Source organism: Colias croceus, chromosome 18 (assembly GCF_905220415.1).
Source record: "Colias croceus chromosome 18, ilColCroc2.1".
NCBI classification, from domain to species: domain Eukaryota; kingdom Metazoa; phylum Arthropoda; class Insecta; order Lepidoptera; family Pieridae; genus Colias; species Colias croceus.
This window is the reverse complement of record NC_059554.1, coordinates 8,852,106-8,873,588: the sequence shown is the minus strand read 5'-3', so window position 1 is coordinate 8,873,588 and position 21,483 is coordinate 8,852,106. Positions and strand designations below refer to the sequence as shown.

The following is a 21,483-nucleotide window of genomic DNA, read 5'->3' as shown; positions in this document are numbered from 1 at the left end:
TAAAGTCATTTTTTAACGCGTAATTTTTAATCTTTTGCCTTTAGATAGATCCATCAGACATAATTTTTTTATTGCAAGACGTTTTTTTCGTTGTAAAATAGGTGCCATACGCAATTTTTATTTCAATATAACTAAAATGTCATCGAAATATGTGAAATTACATCAACATGAGTCCGCTTAAAAGGTAAGTAATAACTTTATTATTTATATTATATTATCCTTTTTTAATACTTATATTGAATAATTAGTAAACTAATATTTTTAATAGATGGTTTCATATTTATTACACTTTTGGGTATAAATATGAATTTGATGATATTTGTATTTTCTAGTGTTTGATTTTACGCGAGTATTATACATTTTGAAATTAAAGATTTGGGAAAATAATACAATGAATAAATCGCGTTTAAAATCCGTTAAAAAGTCTTTAATTTCTTGATGAAATTTGGTTTTTATCAAGTTTACATTAACGTCCTATTTGAGGTTCGTTGGGAAAAAGGAGGCGATATGGTAGATTGTTGCAAAAAAACTGTAAATAGTAAAATGAATATTATATATAGTATAAGTAACACAGTGATTACTTATCCTTCACTGGGACTCATGTTGATGGAATTTCACTTATTTCGATGATATTTTAATTATATTGAAATAAAAATTGCGTCTGGCACCTATTTAACAACGAAAAAAACGTCTTGCAATAAAAAATGTATGTCTAATGGATCTATCTAAAGGCAAAAGATTAAAAATTACGCGTTAAAAAATGACTTTAAATTAAGGATATTTTCCTGTGCAGATAAGATGCGCACTATTAAACGCAACCACTGCGGCCAGCCAGACAGCCCGGACTGTAACCGAAATAGCAAGAGGAACAGCATATCAAAGAACCAACTATACTAAAATGCTCACTTGTCAACGTTGCTACCTCCTAGAATATAACTACTTTCGACGTCATACATACTCATTTAATAATAATAATTAGTGTAAGTGCAAAAAAAAGTCATAAGGATGAAGTCAATACTAGGTAGGTATATTTGTTCGTTTAGCAACTGTAATTTCAATAAAAAAATATTAAATAGGTAAGTACCTAAATATTTCAGGACAATTTTCACACACTGGGATGGCTGATGAACATACATATATATAATTTTAAATAAATACTTATATAGATAATAGATGATTTTGTTATAGTATTAGGAGGCAACTGAGCAGAGGCGTCACCTAGAAAGTGATCGACGCGAGCGACGTCGCCTATGTACCTACACCTAAGACCTACACCCACAAAATCAGCGACATCGTAAGTGTGTTGCCAAACTTAGAGAATAGCAGTAGGAGTTAGAGTAGGAGTTTATAGAGTAGGCTCTCTTCTTGAAGGTCCCTAAGTCGTGCCTGTTTGGAAAAACCGCATGACAAAGCTTGTTCCATAGGTCTGTTGTGCGCGGTAATAAATTTATTTTGAAGTGAACAGCCGACCGCCAACAGCAACGGCCAACAGATGGTGATGGTGAGGCCGTGGTATCTAATATTGATAAAAAATTCATCGATGTTTTGATCCTATTGATATTATAATTTATTTATAACTAGGTTCCGCCCGCGGCTTCGCCCGCGCACTCAAAGAAAAACCCGCATAGTTCCCGTTCCCGTGGGATTTCCAGGATTGCGTCATTTTCCCGGGATAAAAAGTAGGCTATGTCCTTTCTCGGGTATCAAAATATCTCCATACCATATTTCATGAAAATTTGTTCAGTAGTTTAGGCGTGATTGAGTAACAGACAGACAGACAGAGTTACTTTCGCATTTATAATATTAGTATCGGATATACACAATATAGCTTTCCTTGATAAATGTACTCTCAAACTCAACAATAATATTTTATTTATATAAGTAGCTGAAAACATAATAAATGCTCAGTTCCGTATCAAATTATTATTGAAGTAACTGACGAAATAAAAGAGGGGTATGAGCTATCAATTAGCTAAGTGTTCATTTAATTGTGACTTTTGAGGTCAAGGCACGGGATAGTTCATACAATTTTTAACTAATAAACGGTTCGAAACTTTTTCGATCCTTCTGTAGAACTAAAATTGGATATTAATTTGTAATTTATACTTGTAATGTATTTACCACATTTACTTACTTATTACTTTTAGTTTAATTTTTTTTTTTCAGATAAATAAAATAAAATTTCCCCTATGACATAGTAATATTGAATTTCAAATAAATGAGGTACTTACTTACTTAGGTACTCAAATAATATAGTGAACGAAAAAAAAAATATTAAAAAAAAAAAACTAAACCGCCTTCGAATTGTCAGAACTAGGTCAGATTTGAACTTTTAAATAAAACGGAATCATCAAAATCGGTTCACTCAATTGGAACTTCTGAGGGAACGAACACTAAAAAAGTACAGTCGAATCGAGTACCTACTTCGGACTTATTTTTGAAGTCGATCGATAAAATAATATAGGAACATCCTCGAAAGTAGTTATGATTGATAAACTAGTCAGCAACATGACAACTATAATAATAATATAAGTATGCTTAGTTCAGAGTTTAAATACACACGGATCGCACGTGCTCACTATAGGTAGGTACTAATGCGTGATAAAACACAAAAACGTGTAAACTATATTATTATGATAATGAATATTTACAACAACGTAAAATCACCGGACTATAGTAAATTTAATATTATTCAGTATTATTACTCTGTACGTATGGCAATCTCTCTGATGTTATTGTTTCTATTTTTTATCATTCGCTCTGAAGAGAGCCGAACTGAAACATCAAAATAAATAATTTGTTGGTTCTAGTAATGTTCCGGTTTCGTAATATTTTCCCGCATAATTACTCAATTTAGTTTTTAGTTTATTTCGATCAATCCAATCTACCGAAGTTGTATTTGAGGTTGAAGTTATTAAAGAAAATAATTATATTCTGTAATTTTTCCACATACATATTTAATTACAATAGCGCTTTCCACGCGCGGTTTTACCCCCTTTGTAGAAAACTTAACAAATTACAATACACCAAAACCTTCTTCAAGAAGCACTCTGCCTCTATCTACTATAAAAAAAACCTTACGAAAATCAATGACTAAAATTATTATCTACTTACTGTTCTGTGGTCATGATTGATAAAGTCTGGATAAAGGTGGGATAAAGTTATCTAAATTGTAAAAGTCACACGCAATATGAACTTCGATATAAAATTATTAATTATTATCTTATCATAGTAATCACAATAGTAATATATCTCATACAACCAAGAAGCATATAATACACTGGAGATTGCACTATGACCATTAACTTGAAACAAGAAACTATGACATTCAATGACGTCAGTCATGTTTTTTGTCTCTTTCTGTCGAGTGACCACGCTGGTTTGTAAATTCAGGATTTTTCAAAATAGAAAAAACTAAAAATCATGGTCTATAAATAATAACGACATATATTTTTAACAGTATTTATATTATAATATTATGGTCATACTTTATAGGTAGGTACATACAATTTTAATTGGTATAGAATGATAGTTATAAATAACTTTTGGCTACAAAGCTTGGATATGAACCGATATATAGCATTAACATCCTTTGTAAATACAGGAAAGTTGTGTTTTGCATCAGATGCTGTTTACCAAATTGTTAGCTACTCAGATCTTCTTTTTAAACGCGTTGCTTCGAAGGGTCAATTTCAAGCCAGAATCATCAAAGAAAAACTGTTTATAGCAGCCTTGCACAAATTTTCTTTACAAAGTTTATTTTTCAAAAGGTATTTTTTTCTGGGTCGTAATCCTCAGTAATTTTACCCTTGATGGGCACATATATTTCTTTTTATTTTACTTTTTGGAAAGCTGAAATACCTAAAACAAAAAATATGCGGTAAGTTAAAAAAGTATAAATTTCAATGTAAAAACGAACAATCTTATAACTACATGTGAGTGCAATACCGATGTCGAGTGTTGTTTCATTACTAGTAAAAATCTTGAAAATGGTGTTCTAAATTTCATCATAATATTGTTATTACAATATATTTCTCTTCACTATCCATAAAAACTCGTCATCATGGTTACCTTACTTGTTAATTTTGTTTATTGAAAACTTGTTGAAAAATGATAAAGTATTAGGAAAATAACAAATTTAACATGAATGCTTTCTAAAATGATGCAAAATTTTACAATTTTTGCCATTGAAATGATTCTAAACAGGTAAATGCAGGAGTAAATAACGTAAATATACACTTGCCTGTGAAATTCTATGCCAGAATTTGGTGTCCAAACACTTCTGCAATTTTGCACAATACAATGCATTCTTTATATTCGGAAAATATTCATTAAATAAGCAACAATATTAACTTAAATATTCGAAGCGACGCAATTTTTTTGACACACATGCCATATTGACAAAGTGAGAGTTGCTACAATTTTATTATGATGACTACCCATAATCAGGGAGTATCGCTTTTTAATAATTGGTTCAGATACTTAGTTTATTTAGCATAAAATATAATAATTGTCTCATCCAACAATGCTTTTGAATGACGTTGTTGGCAATTTATCAACAAACTCATGTACAAAAACTAACCTTTAGAATATTACAGCATACATAGTAGCCTTGGGAAAACTTCGTATTAACAGTGGCAATACCAAGTTAGGTGTGAAAGTGATAAAAAACATGAACTGGGCAATATTTTCTTGTTACACGTCTTATTCACGGTCCATCTTGACGTACGTCCCGCCAAGGTCATACACGATGCACGACGCAAAACGACCGTGAATAGTATTGACGTACGTCAATAATTATTATTATTACGTTGCTGGATGTGCACGACCAATTTTTCATCCAGCGAGCACCCCCACCACCGCGAACGTCGTGCAGATGGACAGTGAATAGGCTTGCTGTACAGCAGATCAGTGTTGCCAACAGAAATTAATGTAAATACTTGGAAACGTGGCCTATTGATATGATTTTTTTGTGATAACTTAGTAGTTAGTTTAGTTTTGTGATAACGTAGTGAGTACATGAGCAAGCAAGAAACAGTTATTTTATATTTTTATGTACACAGGAAATACCCAATTATCATTACTTTTGGATCAACCTAGTACACATGGACAGTTTATATTCAGAAGTTATTATTTTAAAAGAACTCCAAGGCGAATTGTTGAAAACAAAGATTTTATGCAAAAGTCCACTGCAGAAAAATGGCAATTTATTTTAAAAAAATGTCCTAACGAATTTGTTTGTTTAAAAAAAATGATTAGCTATATTATACTCTCTGTTCCCGCCACTTCAGCATTTACATACATGTCTTTTCGGTCATGAATGTGAAGTGGCGGGAAGAGAGAAACCGAGCTTCATTAAAAATTAATTAAAAATGAGCTCTTGAAATAAATTTAGATTTGGAATGTTTGGATTCATATAATTCATTTAAAAATAATGAAAAATTCTTAGGTACTGCAAAAAGTACAAAAAAACACATTTTTAAAAATATTTATTTACTCTTTATACATCCAGCACAGTGGATTTCTGGTGGTTTCAGAGGTCTCTTCTGGTGGGTAGCTTGATACTTCGGTGGCAACACTGGCAGCCTTGAGCTGACGTACAGCGGGGATGGACCGTGAATATGCGTCGTGCATCGTGTATGACCTTGGCGGGACGTACGTCAAGATGGACCGTGAATAAGACGCTTAAACACGTCAATGTTCATACCGAAATCTCCAGTGTATTAGATATAAGCTTCTTGCATACAACGTTAAAAATAATGAAATGTTAAATAAAAAGTAAAAATCTTATAGGGCATAGATAATAGATAAAATGTTAATTATATAGTCTGTATTAATTTCTTGGTAGTCTGTGACTCGGTATAACGTTGACTTTTTCATCTGTGATTTTCGCGAGTGTTTCGCGTTTCGCTTTCGTTCATCCTCTTTCGTTTCTATTTAATTTATTGAAGAGAAGCTCAATTCATAGAATCGAGCATTTCAATGCTTTAATAATTTACTTAGATTGTGATATTTTTATATGTAACTATTAATTTAACTATAATAGTTGTGCTGCGGAATTATACATGAGTTATCAAAATAATATAATTTAAGATTAGTGACAGTTAAATTTGGCGTTTGAAGGTTATAAATATATTCAAGCCTTTAATCGTCTTTTGTGAAATAACTATATATTAGAATACAATGGAAAGCATGGACGTCGCACAAGAAGGTACCTCAGCAGCATCCACACCCCTACAGGAAAATGGTATGTTTCTTTCTTATGAATCAGAAAATGCCGGCGTCCTGTCTAGGAAACGTGCTTTTTTGTTATGTGCATTTAGTTGTTATAAATGATTTAAAAATGTCGTAGGACCCGATAAAACTGTAACAGCGGAGGAGATGACGTCCAGAGATTATTATTTCGATTCGTACGCACATTTTGGCATACACGAGGAAATGTTAAAGGATGAAGTACGCACGCTTACATACAGAAACGCTATGTACCACAATAAGCACTTATTTAAAGGAAAAGTAAGTTTTATTCATTAAGGCCGTGTACGCGGTCCGTGCGCTGTTTGGCTCAAATATGTGATTTTTCAAACCAGATTGTCCATCAACCACTTATCTTACAAACATATGAATTACTAATAATGTTAGGAAATTTTATTGTCTATGTAGTTAGTTAAGAGTTTTTTTCAATTAATACAGTATTTGTGAATACCATCAAGATAACTGAGCCGATGATTACTTGATTTCACTTTTAGTGTCAATTTCGAAGCTAAAAATATCTGAAATTGCTGACAGATCTAACACACAATTTTTTTAACTAACTGCAAAAATCCTTATTAAAATAGTTAGTTAAAAGATTTTTTTATTTTGGACTCCTAACTTACGAAATTAAAATCCACAACAATGTGAATTTTTTTAGAAATTATAGTCGACAAAATGATTATTTTCACCAAGATATTTGACTTAATTGAATATAATTTATACATATTGCAATAAAAGAATGTCTTACTTATAAGATAAAATTTAAAAAATCAACTAAGGTACCTCTATTATTTTTCTACAATTTTTTTAAAAGTACTATAAAACACTGCGCGCGACCCGATTCAAATCAGTCGGCAGCGAGCCTTTCCAGAGAGAGGACATGTTGCTCGGCGCTCTCCTGTGGACCTATGCTGTTCATAGTAAAAGGATAGCGCAAGCCGCGATCTATCGTAATAGATCGCGGAGATTTTGACTTGCGTTAAATTGAATAAGCGCTCTTAAGCTTTCCACATAAAATACATGAGATTATGTTTTCAATATATGCTCTCACGTGTTTCGGCATTCCTACATTGTTAGTAGTTAATTTTTTAGCTATTGCATAGCTTCTATCGCGGGCTTTGAGCGCGGGGACCGAATCGAGAAATTCCGTAACGAAAAATCCTCACGCTCCCCACTCCGACGGGTAGCTTTTCCGTGGCAGTCCCCGAGTGACACACGTCTTTTTTAAATAGTGTTTTTTAATAGGGATTAGTATATCAAACTCATTATTAATCATATTTTACAGACCGTACTAGACATTGGCTGTGGGACTGGTATCCTGTCAATGTTCGCTGCAAAAGCTGGGGCTGCCAAAGTTATCGCCGTAGAGTGTTCCAATATTGTAGACTATGCACGGAAGATTGTTGAGGCGAATAGGCTTAGTGATGTTATAGAAATTGTTAAGGGAAAGGTAAGCTCATTTTTTGATAGTCTACTCTTTATTATAATGTAAAACTTGATGTTTCTATAGATTTAAGAGATAATTTAATGTTATGTTTGTAAAACATTGAAGTAGTAAAGGTCATGATGATGAACAAAAGTAATATTAAAACCAATTCATCCATACAATAAAGATATTTAAAGTTTCCGCTAACAATTTAAAATTTAATCATTTATAGGTAGAAGAAGTAGAGCTCCCAGTTGAGAAGGTGGACATCATAATCTCAGAGTGGATGGGCTACTGCCTGTTCTACGAGAGCATGTTGGACACGGTGCTGTACGCAAGAGACAAGTGGCTCAAAGAGGACGGCATGCTGTTCCCTGATAGGTATGTCTTGGTTATTTTGTGTGATAATGCTTTGTTGTTTACTATCTTTCCGCCCATGGCTTTGCCTACTTTGGCTAAAACTTAATAAATAATATAATTAAAACTTTATCTTATTCTCAATCTTAACTTTAAATAAAACCGCATTAAAATCTGTTGCGATTTCCGGTTCCGGTGTCCATACTGTAAACAAGTGCGTCACGAAGCTCCGTAATTAAACATTTAAACTAGTGGTAAATAGTGATCGAACAGTTGTGCCGAGTCACAAAAGTATCACAGAAACACAAATAAGCAATATCCGCAAGTGAAAAATGTGCAAAGTTACAAGTTTGGGCAAGAAAATATCAAATTTCATTTGACAACACAACCTAAAAAGTGAGAATCACGATCATTTCATAGATAAGAGACGATCTGTCATCAAACTGTCAAACGTCATCGTCACTTGTGAAGTTGCCAGTAACAAATTCCAAAAGCTACCAAAAGTAGTGTGGCCACATCAAGAAATAAAATTACCCCAAAAATGGATGCAAACATAGAACTATTATTATTGAAAATGGAGGAAAAGATGAAACAACAAACTTTAGAAATAACAACAGCAGTGACGAAAAGCATTATGGAAGGGATAGATATAAAATTTAAATCCCTAACAGAAGAGAACGAAGTCCTGAAAATTAAAGTAGCAACTATGGAACAGAAAATTAACTTGCTTGAAAAAGATAAGAGGAAGAACAATCTAGTATTCTATGGAATAGATGAATCAGGCAAAACAGAAAACGAGTTAGTAGATTACTTAAAGGAAATTATAATCGAAACTGGAATACCTATGGACAGCCAAGAGATAAGCAATATATATAGAATAGGCCAAAAGACTCAGAACAAAAACCGCCCGGTCGTTGCTACAGTCACAACTATTTGGAAAAAACATACAATACTTAAGAATAAGTCGAAACTCCCACCAGGAATTTATGTAAATGAGGACTTTCCTAAGGAGGTACTAGAAATAAGGAAGCAACTGAAGGAACAAGTAAAGGAAGAGAAACGGAAAGGAAATATTGCCTACATTAACTTTGATAAACTGGTAGTGAAGAAACCTTCAGACAAAAACAGAGAAAAAAGAAAGCGAGGTGAGTCAGCCTCCCCAAACACACCAATACAGAAAAAAGTGACCCTGGAAAGTGAACCAGTATTATCACAAGCGGGAAGCTCAGCAAAGGAAGTGATAAAACCTAGCATACTCAAATATATTAAGAATGGAAGAACAGCTTCACCTACAGAAATTCCAAAAAACTAATGATGGGCATAGGCACCCGGAACCAAAATATGTCAAAATGCACAAACACGTCAAAACAAACAAACAAAAATCGCATCCCAATCCGGCCGGTCACCGTGGGAGAAGCAGACCAAAACCCTCCAAATACAAATAGAAACAACAGCATAGTATTATACAACTTAAAGACACAAACACAACAGAATAAAATCCGAAATGGACCTGTAGTGTCACCAGCCCGACAAACCAAAAGATGCGAAGTATTCAATGTAGCAACCCTAAATGTGAGAACCCTCAGGACAAAGGAAAGCTTGATGGAGCTGGAAAAAGCACTAGAAGACATAAGACTAGACATATTAGGCATAAGCGAAATGAGGAGACTAGGCGAAAAAATTGAAGAGCATAAAGATTACATTCTATTTCAAAAGGGAGAAACGCCAGGCCAAAGAGGAGTGGGCTTTATAATCAAGAAATCTCTAAAACAATATATACAAGAACTAAATGGTATCTCCGAAAGGCTGGCATTGCTGATCATCAAATTCCCAGGATACAAGAAGCAATGGGCAATAATGCAAGCATACGCACCTACAGAACAAGCGGAAAAATCAGCAATAGATGCCTTTTACGAGGAAATTTCACTAGTAGTAAAAACCAACTCTGACAAACACATAATTTTAATGGGAGATTTCAACGCTCAGGTGGGTGGAAGGCAAAACAGCGAAGAACATGTTCTTGGAAAGTATGGACAAGGAAAGAGAAGTCAAAACGGAGAGAAGCTAATCAACTTTTTAATGGAACACAACTTAACTGTGATTAACTCAATTTTTAAGAAAAAGATAAAAAATAAGTGGACTTGGATCTCTCCGGATGGATCTTACAAAAACGAGATTGACTACGTAATAAGCAGCTACCCAAAGGCTTTTACAGATACCACAGTTATATCTAAGCTCAATTTCAACACAAATCATCGAATGGTAAGAAGCTCTCTCAAAAAACACCCAAATAAAACTTCCCGGACGCATATTAAAAATTCTGTGATAGAACAGCTGAAAGCTGACTACAGCAGCTTTAACACAAATTACCTAGAAGGTATGGAGATCAGTGGTGCAAATAACGTGAGAGAAAAATATAGTCACCTTGAGAAACAGCTACAGAAATATGCGACCACAAACAGAAACCAAAACCACAACAAATATCAACTCAGTGATAAAACTCTAGAACTAATCAATGAAAGAAAAGAACTAATATCCAACCAAATAGGGAAAGAAAACATAAAATTTATAACAGAACTAAGCAAGAAAATAAGAGAGAACATAAGGAAAGACCGAAAGATGAAAAGATTACAAACCTTAGAATTCCATATATCAGGAACAGGAGGCGTTAAAAAAGCATTAAGTGAATTAAAAGAGACAGGTAAAGAGTGGATAACAAGACTGAAAAAGAGATCAAAGACCACCTCGAAGCGAAAAACTATCAAGGATGCAGCAACAGATTTCTATCAACAATTATACGCAGAACAAGAACCATCCAAAGTTAGTAAATGTTGCAATACAGATGACGAAGAAACTATTCCTAGCATCTTACAGAAAGAAGTGGAGCAGGCCATTACAAGCCAAAAGATGGGCAAAGCACCAGGGCCAGATAAAATAACTAACGAATTAATAAAAGGAACAATGGAAGAGTTAGTACCAGTTCTGACCAAGATATTCAACGAGATCCTGACAAGTGGCTATATTCCAGAACAATGGACCAAATCCCACATAATATTATTATACAAAAAAGGAGATAAGGAAGACATTGGTAATTATAGGCCAATAAGCCTAATGTCAAATGTATACAAGGTTTTTGCAAAACTTATACTAAATAGAATCACCCCAATGCTTGACGAACAGCAACCGATTGAACAGGCGGGATTCAGAAAAGGTTTTTCAACTTTAGATCATATCCACACAGTCAAGCAGGTGCTGGAAAAATACAATGAATACAACAAAACCTTATATATAGCCTTTATAGATTATGCCAAGGCCTTCGATAGCATAAAACACGAGTACATATGGGAGACATTAAAACAACAAGGAGTACCGGCAGTATACATTAACATCATTACAAAAATCTACTCAAACAGTAAAGCCAGAATCCAATTAGAGTCTCTAGGTAGAGAATTCAACATAGAGAAAGGAGTGAGACAGGGCGACCCGCTCTCACCCAAACTATTTTCGGCAGTTCTTGAGAATATTTTCAGAAAATTAGACTGGGAAAATTTCGGTCTAAATATAAACGGAAAAAAATTGAACCACCTCAGGTTTGCGGACGACTTAGTCCTTTTCGAGGAAAATCCCAAAAATTTAGAAGTCATGATTCAAGGCCTAAACAATGAAAGTCTGAAAGTCGGATTAAAAATGAACGCCGAAAAAACTAAACTTATGACAAATGACCAAAAAACGAACATAAAAATTGGATATAAACATCTCGAATATGTCGAACAATACACATACTTGGGACAGGTTATTTCTACCACAGAACAAAATATAAAAGAGATAAATCTGAGAATAGCTATTGGGTGGAAAAAGTACTGGGCCCTAAAAGAAATAATGAAGTCTAAAGACCTTGGAATGGCGATAAAAACAAAAACTTTTAACACATGTATACTGCCGTGTCTGACTTATGGCTGCGAGACCTGGTCATTGACCAAATCGCTCAGGGAAAAACTAGCCATATGTCAAAGGGCAATGGAGCGAAGTATGACAGGCGCACGAAGACAGGATCGGATTAGAAACACAACCCTAAGATCGAAAACGAAATTGACAGATATACTCGAAAGAATAGACAAACAAAAATGGCGATGGGCAGGGCACATGATGCGTGACAAAAATGAGAAATGGAGCAAGGCTACAACAGAGTGGTACCCAAGAGATGGAAAACGAAATAGAGGAAGGCAAAAAGTAAAATGGGAAGACGATCTGAAACTGACGGCAGGTGCAAAGTGGAGAAGGGTGGCAAATGACAGAAACCAGTGGAAGTTTTTGGAGGAGGCCTATGCCAACAGGCACACTGAAATTAGAGACATATTGTAAAATAAACTAAAATTTATTTATGTATAGTGTTAGATTATGTTGAATTGTTTACTGATTTCAGAATAAAGGGCTTTATTATTATTATAAAATCTATTGCATAGATTTCAAGATCTAAGCATACATACATACATTAGGAAAGGCGCGGGAAGCAACTTTGCTTTATACTATGTAGTGATGCTTTGTTGTGTACACCTATTGTATGTGATGTGAACAATTAATGTTATTTTTGTTGTATTCATATTAAAGTTGACAAAACTAATTTATTATGATTATTACCATTTTCTGGCCATTTTCCAACCAAAAGTCTTTATACTTACACAAAGGTGTTCAGTGTTCACAAATTTAATCTGAAAATTAGTTTCATCCATACTAATATTATAAATGCGAAAGTAACTCTGTCTGTCTGTTACTCAATCACGCCTTAACTACTGAACCAATTTGCATGAAATTTGGTATAGAGATATTTTGATACCCGAGAAAGGATATAGGCTACTTTTTATCCCGGGAAAATGACGCAATCCCGGAAGTCCCACGGGAACAAGAACTATGTGGGTTTTACTTTGACTGTGTGGGCGGTAAGCTAGTATTTTATAACATAATTTACTTATATTCTCACTTCACAGATGTACCCTATTCATCTGCGGTATCGAAGATCGTCAGTACAAGGATGAGAAGATCAACTGGTGGGATGACGTGTACGGTTTCGACATGTCCTCCATCAGGAAGGTGGCCATCTCGGAGCCACTGGTGGACGTTGTTGATGCTAAACAGGTATTGTTGTGTTAGATTTGTACCCTGTCATAGTTAAAAAAATATTTTTTTTAACAGTTCAATAGTTGTGGGGAAGACCAATAGAAAAAAAACATGATTTAACTTGACTCCCAAATGGCAATTACATTGGTGATGTTTACTAATACAGTTGAATAAAAATACATATTATTTATCATATAATTCTGTTGATTTTTTGTAGAAATATGACCACTTATATGGATCAGTTTCACATGAAGTTGTTTCTATTATTTCATTCTGTACATATTGTTTCTATTATTTCATTCTGTACATATTTCATTATACAGAAAATTTCATAACTGGTAGCTCACAAACTTACAAAAGTTACATATTATAAGTTCCTTTGTTCATTTTTTTAAGGTGGTGACAAACTCATGTTTGCTGAAAGAAATTGACTTGTACACAGTTAAGAAAGAAGATCTGAATTTCGAGTCCAAGTTCCACCTGCAGGTATGTTGATGGATCTTTGATTTTATGTTTATTTTACTAGGTGTAGGTTTTGGATATGGATGTTAAATTATAATAATATTGAAATGATTTTTTTCGATAATTCTAACATGTTTATTATAAATTTGAATACAATAATAAATGTATAATTTAGCTTGTCTATTTCTCTTGAGTTAATTTTGTTAATTTATTTGAATATAGCTTTAAATGGGGACCTTATATACTTCAAGTTGTACATAAAAAAATCTAAAACTTAGCTGTTATCAGCAGTTGTAAAATATAAGTGTATTTAACTGCACTACAGAACAAATATTATGCATATAATCACTTAAATATACTCTTAACTAGCTGTGCCCTGTGGTTTTACCTGCAGTGCTCCAGTCCTGTTGGTCTTAGCGTGATACTAACACTGAAAGAAATTTTCAAATCAGGACCAGTAGTTTCTGAAATTAGCGCGTTCAAACAAACAAACTCTTCAGCTTTATAGTATTAATAATAACTATCACGGAGGTGTGTTGCGATTATTATAGATATAATGTTAAAAAAAAAAAACTCTAAATTGATCATTTTTTCGCAGGTCCGCCGCAACGACTTCATCCAAGCGCTAGTGACGTTCTTCAACGTGGAGTTCACGAAGTGCCACAAGCGGCTCGGCTTCAGCACGGCGCCCGAGGCAGCGTATACGCATTGGAAGCAGACCGTGTTCTACTTTGACGAGTATATGACGGTAAGTTGGCAAAGCAAAGCACAACGCTTTGTAAAAAAAATTGTATTCATATTGATTCGAAGTGACAGTTAGGGACGGCGCAAACGGGTCATCGACCACAGCCATTAGGGGCCAGCGACAGCCACTTGATACATTAGTTCATTTATTTCGTCGCAAACGCTTCTGTAGCGAGTGGTCGCAACCGACTACACGCAGGCGGTGCGTCTGTACAAAATAGTGGCCCATTTGCACTGTCACATAGTTGTCTTTGTTTTTGAGAAGGACAATAAATGATGAGATGTTTTCTTTTTGCCTCATTTAAAAGCAGATTTACGCTACGCCGTGTCGCAATCGGGGCTTGATTAAATTATTGTGTATATTAATCTATTGAATAGAACAAATTGTTTTATAAAAAACTAGGTATCCGCCCGCGGCTTCGCCCGCGCAGTCAAAGAAAAACCCGCATAGTTCCCGTTCCCGTGGGATTTCCGGGATTGCGTCATTTTCCCGGGATAAAAAGTAGCCTATGTCCTTTCTCGGGTATCAAAATATCTCTATACCAAATTTTATGCAAATTGGTTCAGTAGTTAAGGCGTGATTGAGTAACATACAGACAGACAGACAGAGTTACTTTCGCATTTATAATATTAGTATGGATTATATACATCAATATTTTATGTATTTATTTATTTATTCTAAACATGATTGTCATTACGGGACGTATCCTCTAATTCTAATATTAACAATAATAATTCGCAGGTGAAAAAGGGCGAAGAGATAATGGGCACGTTCTCAATGAGCCCGAATGCGCGCAACAACCGCGACCTCGACTTCGAGATCGAGATCTCGTTCAAGGGCGAGCTCTGCCAGGTGCAAGAGAAGAACCACTATAGAATGCGCTAGTGTATGCACACGTGTGTGAGGTACGGTCGGCAGATTACGCATGGTCGGTAGATTACTTTGTATTCATAATGTAGGGTCAGCAAAAATATAGGTACCGATGGTCGGCAGATTACGCTCGAAAAATAGTACACTCGTGCGTGATAATGAGGTACGGTCGGCAGATTACTTTGATTAACGTAATGTAGAGTCAGCAAAACAATTTTTACTTTGATTTGTAGTCGTATGTAATTCTGCTTTAAGACGTCATACCAAATTCCTAGTTGGAGTGATTAAAATGCGGGAAAGTGATGGCGCTACACGATGTAGCTTGTGTCTTTTTCTAATACTGGATATACTCCTGCTTTAAACCATGACAGTAAACTTTCTAGGATTCTAGGCTTTGTTATTGAGTCGATTTTAGTGCTAACAGTGCCTGGTGGTACAGTCAGCAAGTTAAGTTTGCTGTTTAATTGGTACTAGTGTGTTTATGATAAAGTGCAATGAAACTCGCTTGTTGGATTTATAGTGGAAGTATTTTTGTCTGCGCTAGTTATATTTTTTTATATTAAATGTTTGAATAGGACATGTTAAAGTAACTGAAGTGCGCGACTTAATTGCTGACTGTACTGTACCGAAATGGATCCAATACAATGTTTATGTCCACAAAATAATGTCGACCGTCGATTTCACGTTGAGAAACCAAACAAAGATTATCATTTTTATTTAATAAGATATAATTTTAAATCTTTCTCACTATGTTCGTAATCAAACTATGCTCCTTCATTAACATTATTTCGTTTTAAAGTGTTAAATTTGAATGAATTAACAAAAATTGTCTTTCCTAAAAGTTTTACGTCAAGGAAGAATAAATAAAAATAGATGTAAAAATACATACACACACTGTATGTGTCTTTCTTTAAAATTCAGTCTGTTATTTTTTACATAATAATTTCTAGATATTACTGTGAATTACAATAAAATGTCAAAAATCTCATACATTCAACACTATTTAAAACGCAGTTTTATCTGAATCCTGGTTCAAATGAGATAACTGTGGTTTAAACTCGTTTTTAAATAACTTCAAAATAATTTGTATCAAATATAAACTTGTACTAGTGTACAAATAATTCTCATCTAGTTTTGGTAGCATAAATATAGATTTCTGTGTTACATCAATAAATTGTACTCATTAGTAAAATTACTTTGGGATTTTTACATTTAAAGTTTCTTGTGTTTATCACCAATAAGTTTTTCATTTTACACTGTATAATAAATTGTTGGTTTCACAAAGATAGTTCGACCAAGGAAAGAGGCATTACTGCTATGATATAAGTAAAAAGGAACGATTTTTTAGTTAATTCTAGCAACTACATTTTTATATGAGATGGCATGATTACTAAAAAGAGAATTAAGCTAAATAACCTTATTGATCTTATGAATGAGTATTATCTGCACCTTTTTACTTATAATTATAGATAAGTTTTTAATCCAAAAATGTGTAATACACTGATTATATTATATTAGTATTGCAGTGATTCCTAATATCTAAATATGCCAAACACTACGGAATATTTGTGAAAAGATAAGTAATATCCTACAGCTGTCTCTTTCTATTGATACAAAACATAATGGTCACTTTACACATTCGTACGAATGTCGAGGCGAATAACGAGCACGCATATGTATACAGTTCGATATTCGCCTAAAGATTCGTGTTAAGAGTGTTTTTCTGACGTAATGCTTAATTTACTGTACTACTTACGAATAGTGGTGTGTTAAGACACTCTTATACGAATGATTCGTCGAGTGGCGACGCGAATGACGAACACGTTTATAAATGTACTATAATAGAAGAATGGTAAAATAGTAACTGTCTCAACGTACATATGCTATCTCGCTCTTATATATGAAATTTGTGTGCGATAGAAAGAGACAGCATTACGAGAATGGTTCAAATCGTCTACGCTACGTAGAACGAAGTATTTTAGAATCAGCCTAAGACGTATCGACCTCAAACATTAGCTGTAATCTTAATTTAGTTTTAAGTACTCTATAAGCTTTGTATTCGCATGTAAGGTTTCAAGTAAAATTATAAATTCTGTGATGACATTGAATTTTTATTTTTATTTATTTATCCCTTAGTCCATAGAAATAAGATAACATAAGTTTAAGTTTGGCCTTATTATAGAGAAAAGATATTAGATTTTTCTTTGTTGTTAGTTACGATTTAACTCAAAAACTATTTTAGCGATATTAAAAATTTTTTGCTCAGGGATCTACCGAGCAATAGGCTCATATGTTCATTTCATTTTGTTATAAAAACTTATTCACATAGGCTCATTACACGAAATTTCTACGAATGGATATTGTGCCATTAAAATAAAAAGATACACGGCGTTTCCAGATTTTTATTTCGTATAAAATTAATTTAAAGCTAGGATTTAGATTTACTTACTAACTTATATAAAATGAGTAAAAAAGAGAGGTCGTGCAGTTTTTTAAACGAAATTCTGTTCTTTGTTAGTATTTATAAACTTCGCAAATAATTGAAACAAGTTCTTGCTATTTTTATAGACGTCAAAACTTTTATAATTATAGCAAATTTGGCATTATGAAGATACCAAAATTAGCTCTTAAATTTTTAAAGGCGAAATAAATTCCTACCAAAGTTTACAATAGAAAAATTCGTTCCGAAAACTGCACAATAGTTTAAAGAATCTAAACAACGACAGCCGGTACCACGGCTTGTACTGGCGCACTCTTCTGAAGATCTACGCAGCAGCAGTTCGTGATTAAGTGGTATTCTTGGCAGGAGTTCGCATAGATGAAGTTGCAGTCCCTTTTACGGCAGGAGAAGGGAAGATCTGTAATTTTTTTAGGAATATAATATAATGTTTTTATCTAGCATGGAGCTTTCAATGATTTTTAGATTACGAAGAGCTTTTGAAAATTAAAATGCGAAAGTCTGTATGTTGTCTGTTATGCTTTTACAACTAAACTAGTAACTACTGCACCGATTTGGATAAAATTTGAAATGGTAATAGTGAAGCAACCGAATCAAACATAGCTGTTAGTGGTTAGGTACTTCATTTTTGTCAAAAATCAACCCTTACGAGACAATAAATAAGAAGAAAGTTTTTACTACACACTATTAATTGATTACCTACTTTAGAAAATAATTTTAATTTACAAATTTAGTGGTTTTTTTTCTAGTTTTTTAGGTATTCATAAAATTAATACACAGCCTTATTGTGTCTACATTTCATAGTCAGTAGGAGTCACTAAAACAGAAATTGGAAATCGGCACCAATGAGTCACATAGCCCAAAAAGATTCGCATGTATTTAATAAATACTTACAAGATTGGTTTTCACAACAGCACGAGTCATGTGCTTGTTTGTGAGAACAATAACTGTAGACAGAGGAATCACAAAGCGGGCATCCCGGGTGAGCGCCTGGCGGGCCAGGAAGCTGGTTCTGCCCCGGATACAATCCATTCCCTGGATACTGGCCAGGGTACTGTCCGGGATACTGTCCGTAGCCAGGGTACTGACCAGGATATTGTCCGAAGCCAGCGCCTATTAAATAGTCCCATAAGTCTCCTAATCCGAAACCTGGTGATGAGATGTGCGGTGCGATGAATGGTGATGAATGTTAGTGGTGATGATCTGCAGTTAGGTGCAGTGGTTAACCCCATTTTTTTATGAATGCAGTGATTTCTCAGTGACTCAAGTCAGACTATAAAAATAATGATCAGTTTGCGACTGGTGCGTGCAAGCGTCAAGAAATAAGTTGATTATTTAAGTAGTAATAATTTTCTTGCTGAATTTGATGAAAGAAAATGTTATGAGGAACCTGGCATGAAAAATAGCAACAAAAGTAGAAAGAAGGTGTTTTTGAATTGAAAATAAAATAGTGGAATGAATGCGCGATGCACTATTATGAAAATATTTATAATGAAATGCATTAATGAAATGTTTTGATGAATTTCCAAAGTTTAAATTAGTTTTCAATTTATGAAACGATTTTTTACCACTTCTATACCAAAATACCATATTCTTAAAATACAAAATGATTATATTTTTTCATAATGAATATTATGAATCTGGGTTTATGACTACATTTACGGTAAATTTTAACGAGTTTTTCTTTACAATATTATGCAAAGCAGGTACAAAGTCAAGGAAACGTTCAAAATTATAATTATGATCTGCGCGTCTTTGGTAATTATTGTAAACAATTAACGTTTTTAAGTGCAACCTTGCTTGAACTTGAACATAAATCAACACTAGGAAGTATGAAGGAAATTAGAAAAAAATCTTTACATGAAAACATACTTTTTTATAATAGTAGAGTACTTACTAATAAAGATTTAGATCAACTGATTTAAATATCTACGATTAAGTACTTGTTGCTTTAGTACAAAGGTTCAATACAATCACTTGTTATGTACAATATTAATTTTATGTACCATGATTTAAATATCTTACTATATGGAGTAGAACCTTGGCTCTATCACAGATAATTTATAATATGGGTAGCTATATAAAACTCTCTAGACAAAGGCAAACTAATTAGGGCTTTATTATCTTTTAATTTCTAGGTAATTAGTACATAGTTTAACGATTTTCCGATAATACTTAAAACTTGTATTTCAGTCTGTTTATGTCTCTAATATAATATTATATCAGCTGTTACCTACCGTATCGTTTTGTGAACATAATAATGTGATAACTATATAATGACCTTTCCCAATGTAGGCCGCTCATGGATTCACGCGATTTGTATAAACATTGATGTAATTTTCTATTCTATGGTATTTAGTTTTCTATAACCAATGTCAACACATAATAATAGTATAGTAACGGAGATAATAAAACTTGCAGTGTTGAGTAAGTTCAAATTATAATTATATCGCTGTATTATGTAGACTAAATGGGGATAATTCGTTTATTAGACACCATGTTGCTTTGTTCTGAAAACCGCTGAATCGGTTTTAACTGGATGTTAATGCTCAGATAGATTTATATTATTCACTACGTAACTATATAGATTTTTATTATTAACTATTCTTAACTTAACCCGCGGTGGGTTGCAACTTGCAGTAGACCGTATGTTTTACTATTTATATTAGTTTATTATGTAATAAAAATATTTTTATAGCTAACTACATGTTTATCATTAGTTGATATAGTGACTAAGATTCACACGATATACTTAAATGATAGATTCTTATACTTAGATTAGATGGCATATGAGCAAATAATAAGCTCAGTTTTAATTCTAAACATTTGCGAGCATTATTAAAAAAATGAATTAGCGACATGATAATAAAATGGACAAACTTTCATTATATTTTTTACATTCCTGTGAATGTGCGAATATACAATGCGAATATAACATAAATTCAGTTAGTTTATGGACACAATGAATGGAAAACGGACAACAATTATTATAATATAGATAATTTAAAAATAAAGTGAATGGTAGTGAGAACTTGGTGATTTATCGATAAATTGATCGGTTACCGTTTCTGCTAGTTCCTATTTTATTTCTGCTTAAGTCATAATTACTTGGTTGATCTTGGGCACCTAGTGAAATTAATTAAGGTAATAATTATAAATAAAATATAATAAATGTATGTATCTAGTTAATGATAAGTTTAATAATCTTCAAAGATTAAATAAAATATTTTTAATACGTAGTTACTTAAAAGGAGCTTTTTCTAAAATTGGGAGACTTAAGTAAATTCTTATTGATTTTTTTTCATTAGGTAGATATTTTCTGTGCTTAAAACATTAAGTACGTAGACAATAAAGAATTATCAAATTAAATTTATAAACAAATTATTTATTAAGTAAGTAAAATAAATATATAAACAATCAAATATAGATATCATCTAGGACAAATTATTTAAAGCTCTTACCTTGTGTTCCAACTATAAGAGCAATCACTATTAAAAATGATACCATATAAGATGCCATTTTGTAACTTTAGTGTTTTTAATTAATATGTGGTGACCGTGCCACGGATGGGAAACGAATGTAAATAAATAAAAACACCGCTTAGGTCTCGGTAAGAGCCTGCTATACCGGTACATTGAGATACACAAGCGGTTTTATAAGCAGATGTGTGTTAAAGAAATGAAGCGAAAAATTCGTTCGAAAAAAGTTTGATAAGCACAATAGACAACACTGTCAAGATTTTTATAATGATAGCTGAAGCCTAATTTATGTAGATTAAGATCAATTCAATAGTTAAAA

The 21,483-nt window shown here is 33.3% G+C and overlaps 2 protein-coding genes across 4 annotated transcripts; one reads left to right on the top strand and one right to left on the bottom strand.

The window, feature by feature from the left end:
• The first annotated feature begins 5,886 nt into the window (after positions 1-5,886).
• On the top strand, positions 5,887-15,852 carry LOC123699543 (protein arginine N-methyltransferase 1). Its single transcript, XM_045646515.1, has 8 exons — positions 5,887-6,247; positions 6,353-6,513; positions 7,538-7,702; positions 7,911-8,059; positions 13,021-13,168; positions 13,547-13,636; positions 14,211-14,360; positions 15,099-15,852. The coding sequence occupies exons 1-8, from the start codon at positions 6,184-6,186 to the stop codon at positions 15,240-15,242; spliced, it is 1,071 nt and encodes a 356-aa protein (XP_045502471.1). The 5' UTR covers positions 5,887-6,183; the 3' UTR covers positions 15,243-15,852.
• A 1,763-nt stretch (positions 15,853-17,615) lies between these two features.
• On the bottom strand, positions 17,616-21,276 carry LOC123699548. Of its 3 annotated transcripts, XM_045646520.1 has the most exons (4): positions 21,147-21,276; positions 20,749-20,811; positions 18,580-18,798; positions 17,616-18,085 (listed from the first exon to the last, which is right to left on the bottom strand). In XM_045646520.1, the coding sequence occupies exons 1-4, from the start codon at positions 21,202-21,204 to the stop codon at positions 17,940-17,942; spliced, it is 486 nt and encodes a 161-aa protein (XP_045502476.1). In that variant the 5' UTR covers positions 21,205-21,276; the 3' UTR covers positions 17,616-17,939. The 3 variants fall into 3 exon arrangements, with proteins under 3 accessions (XP_045502476.1, XP_045502478.1, XP_045502477.1); XM_045646522.1 differs by lacking the exon at positions 20,749-20,811 and having other exon boundaries at positions 21,147-21,268; XM_045646521.1 differs by lacking the exon at positions 20,749-20,811 and having other exon boundaries at positions 18,580-18,834; positions 21,147-21,265.
• Positions 21,277-21,483: the final 207 nt, after the last annotated feature.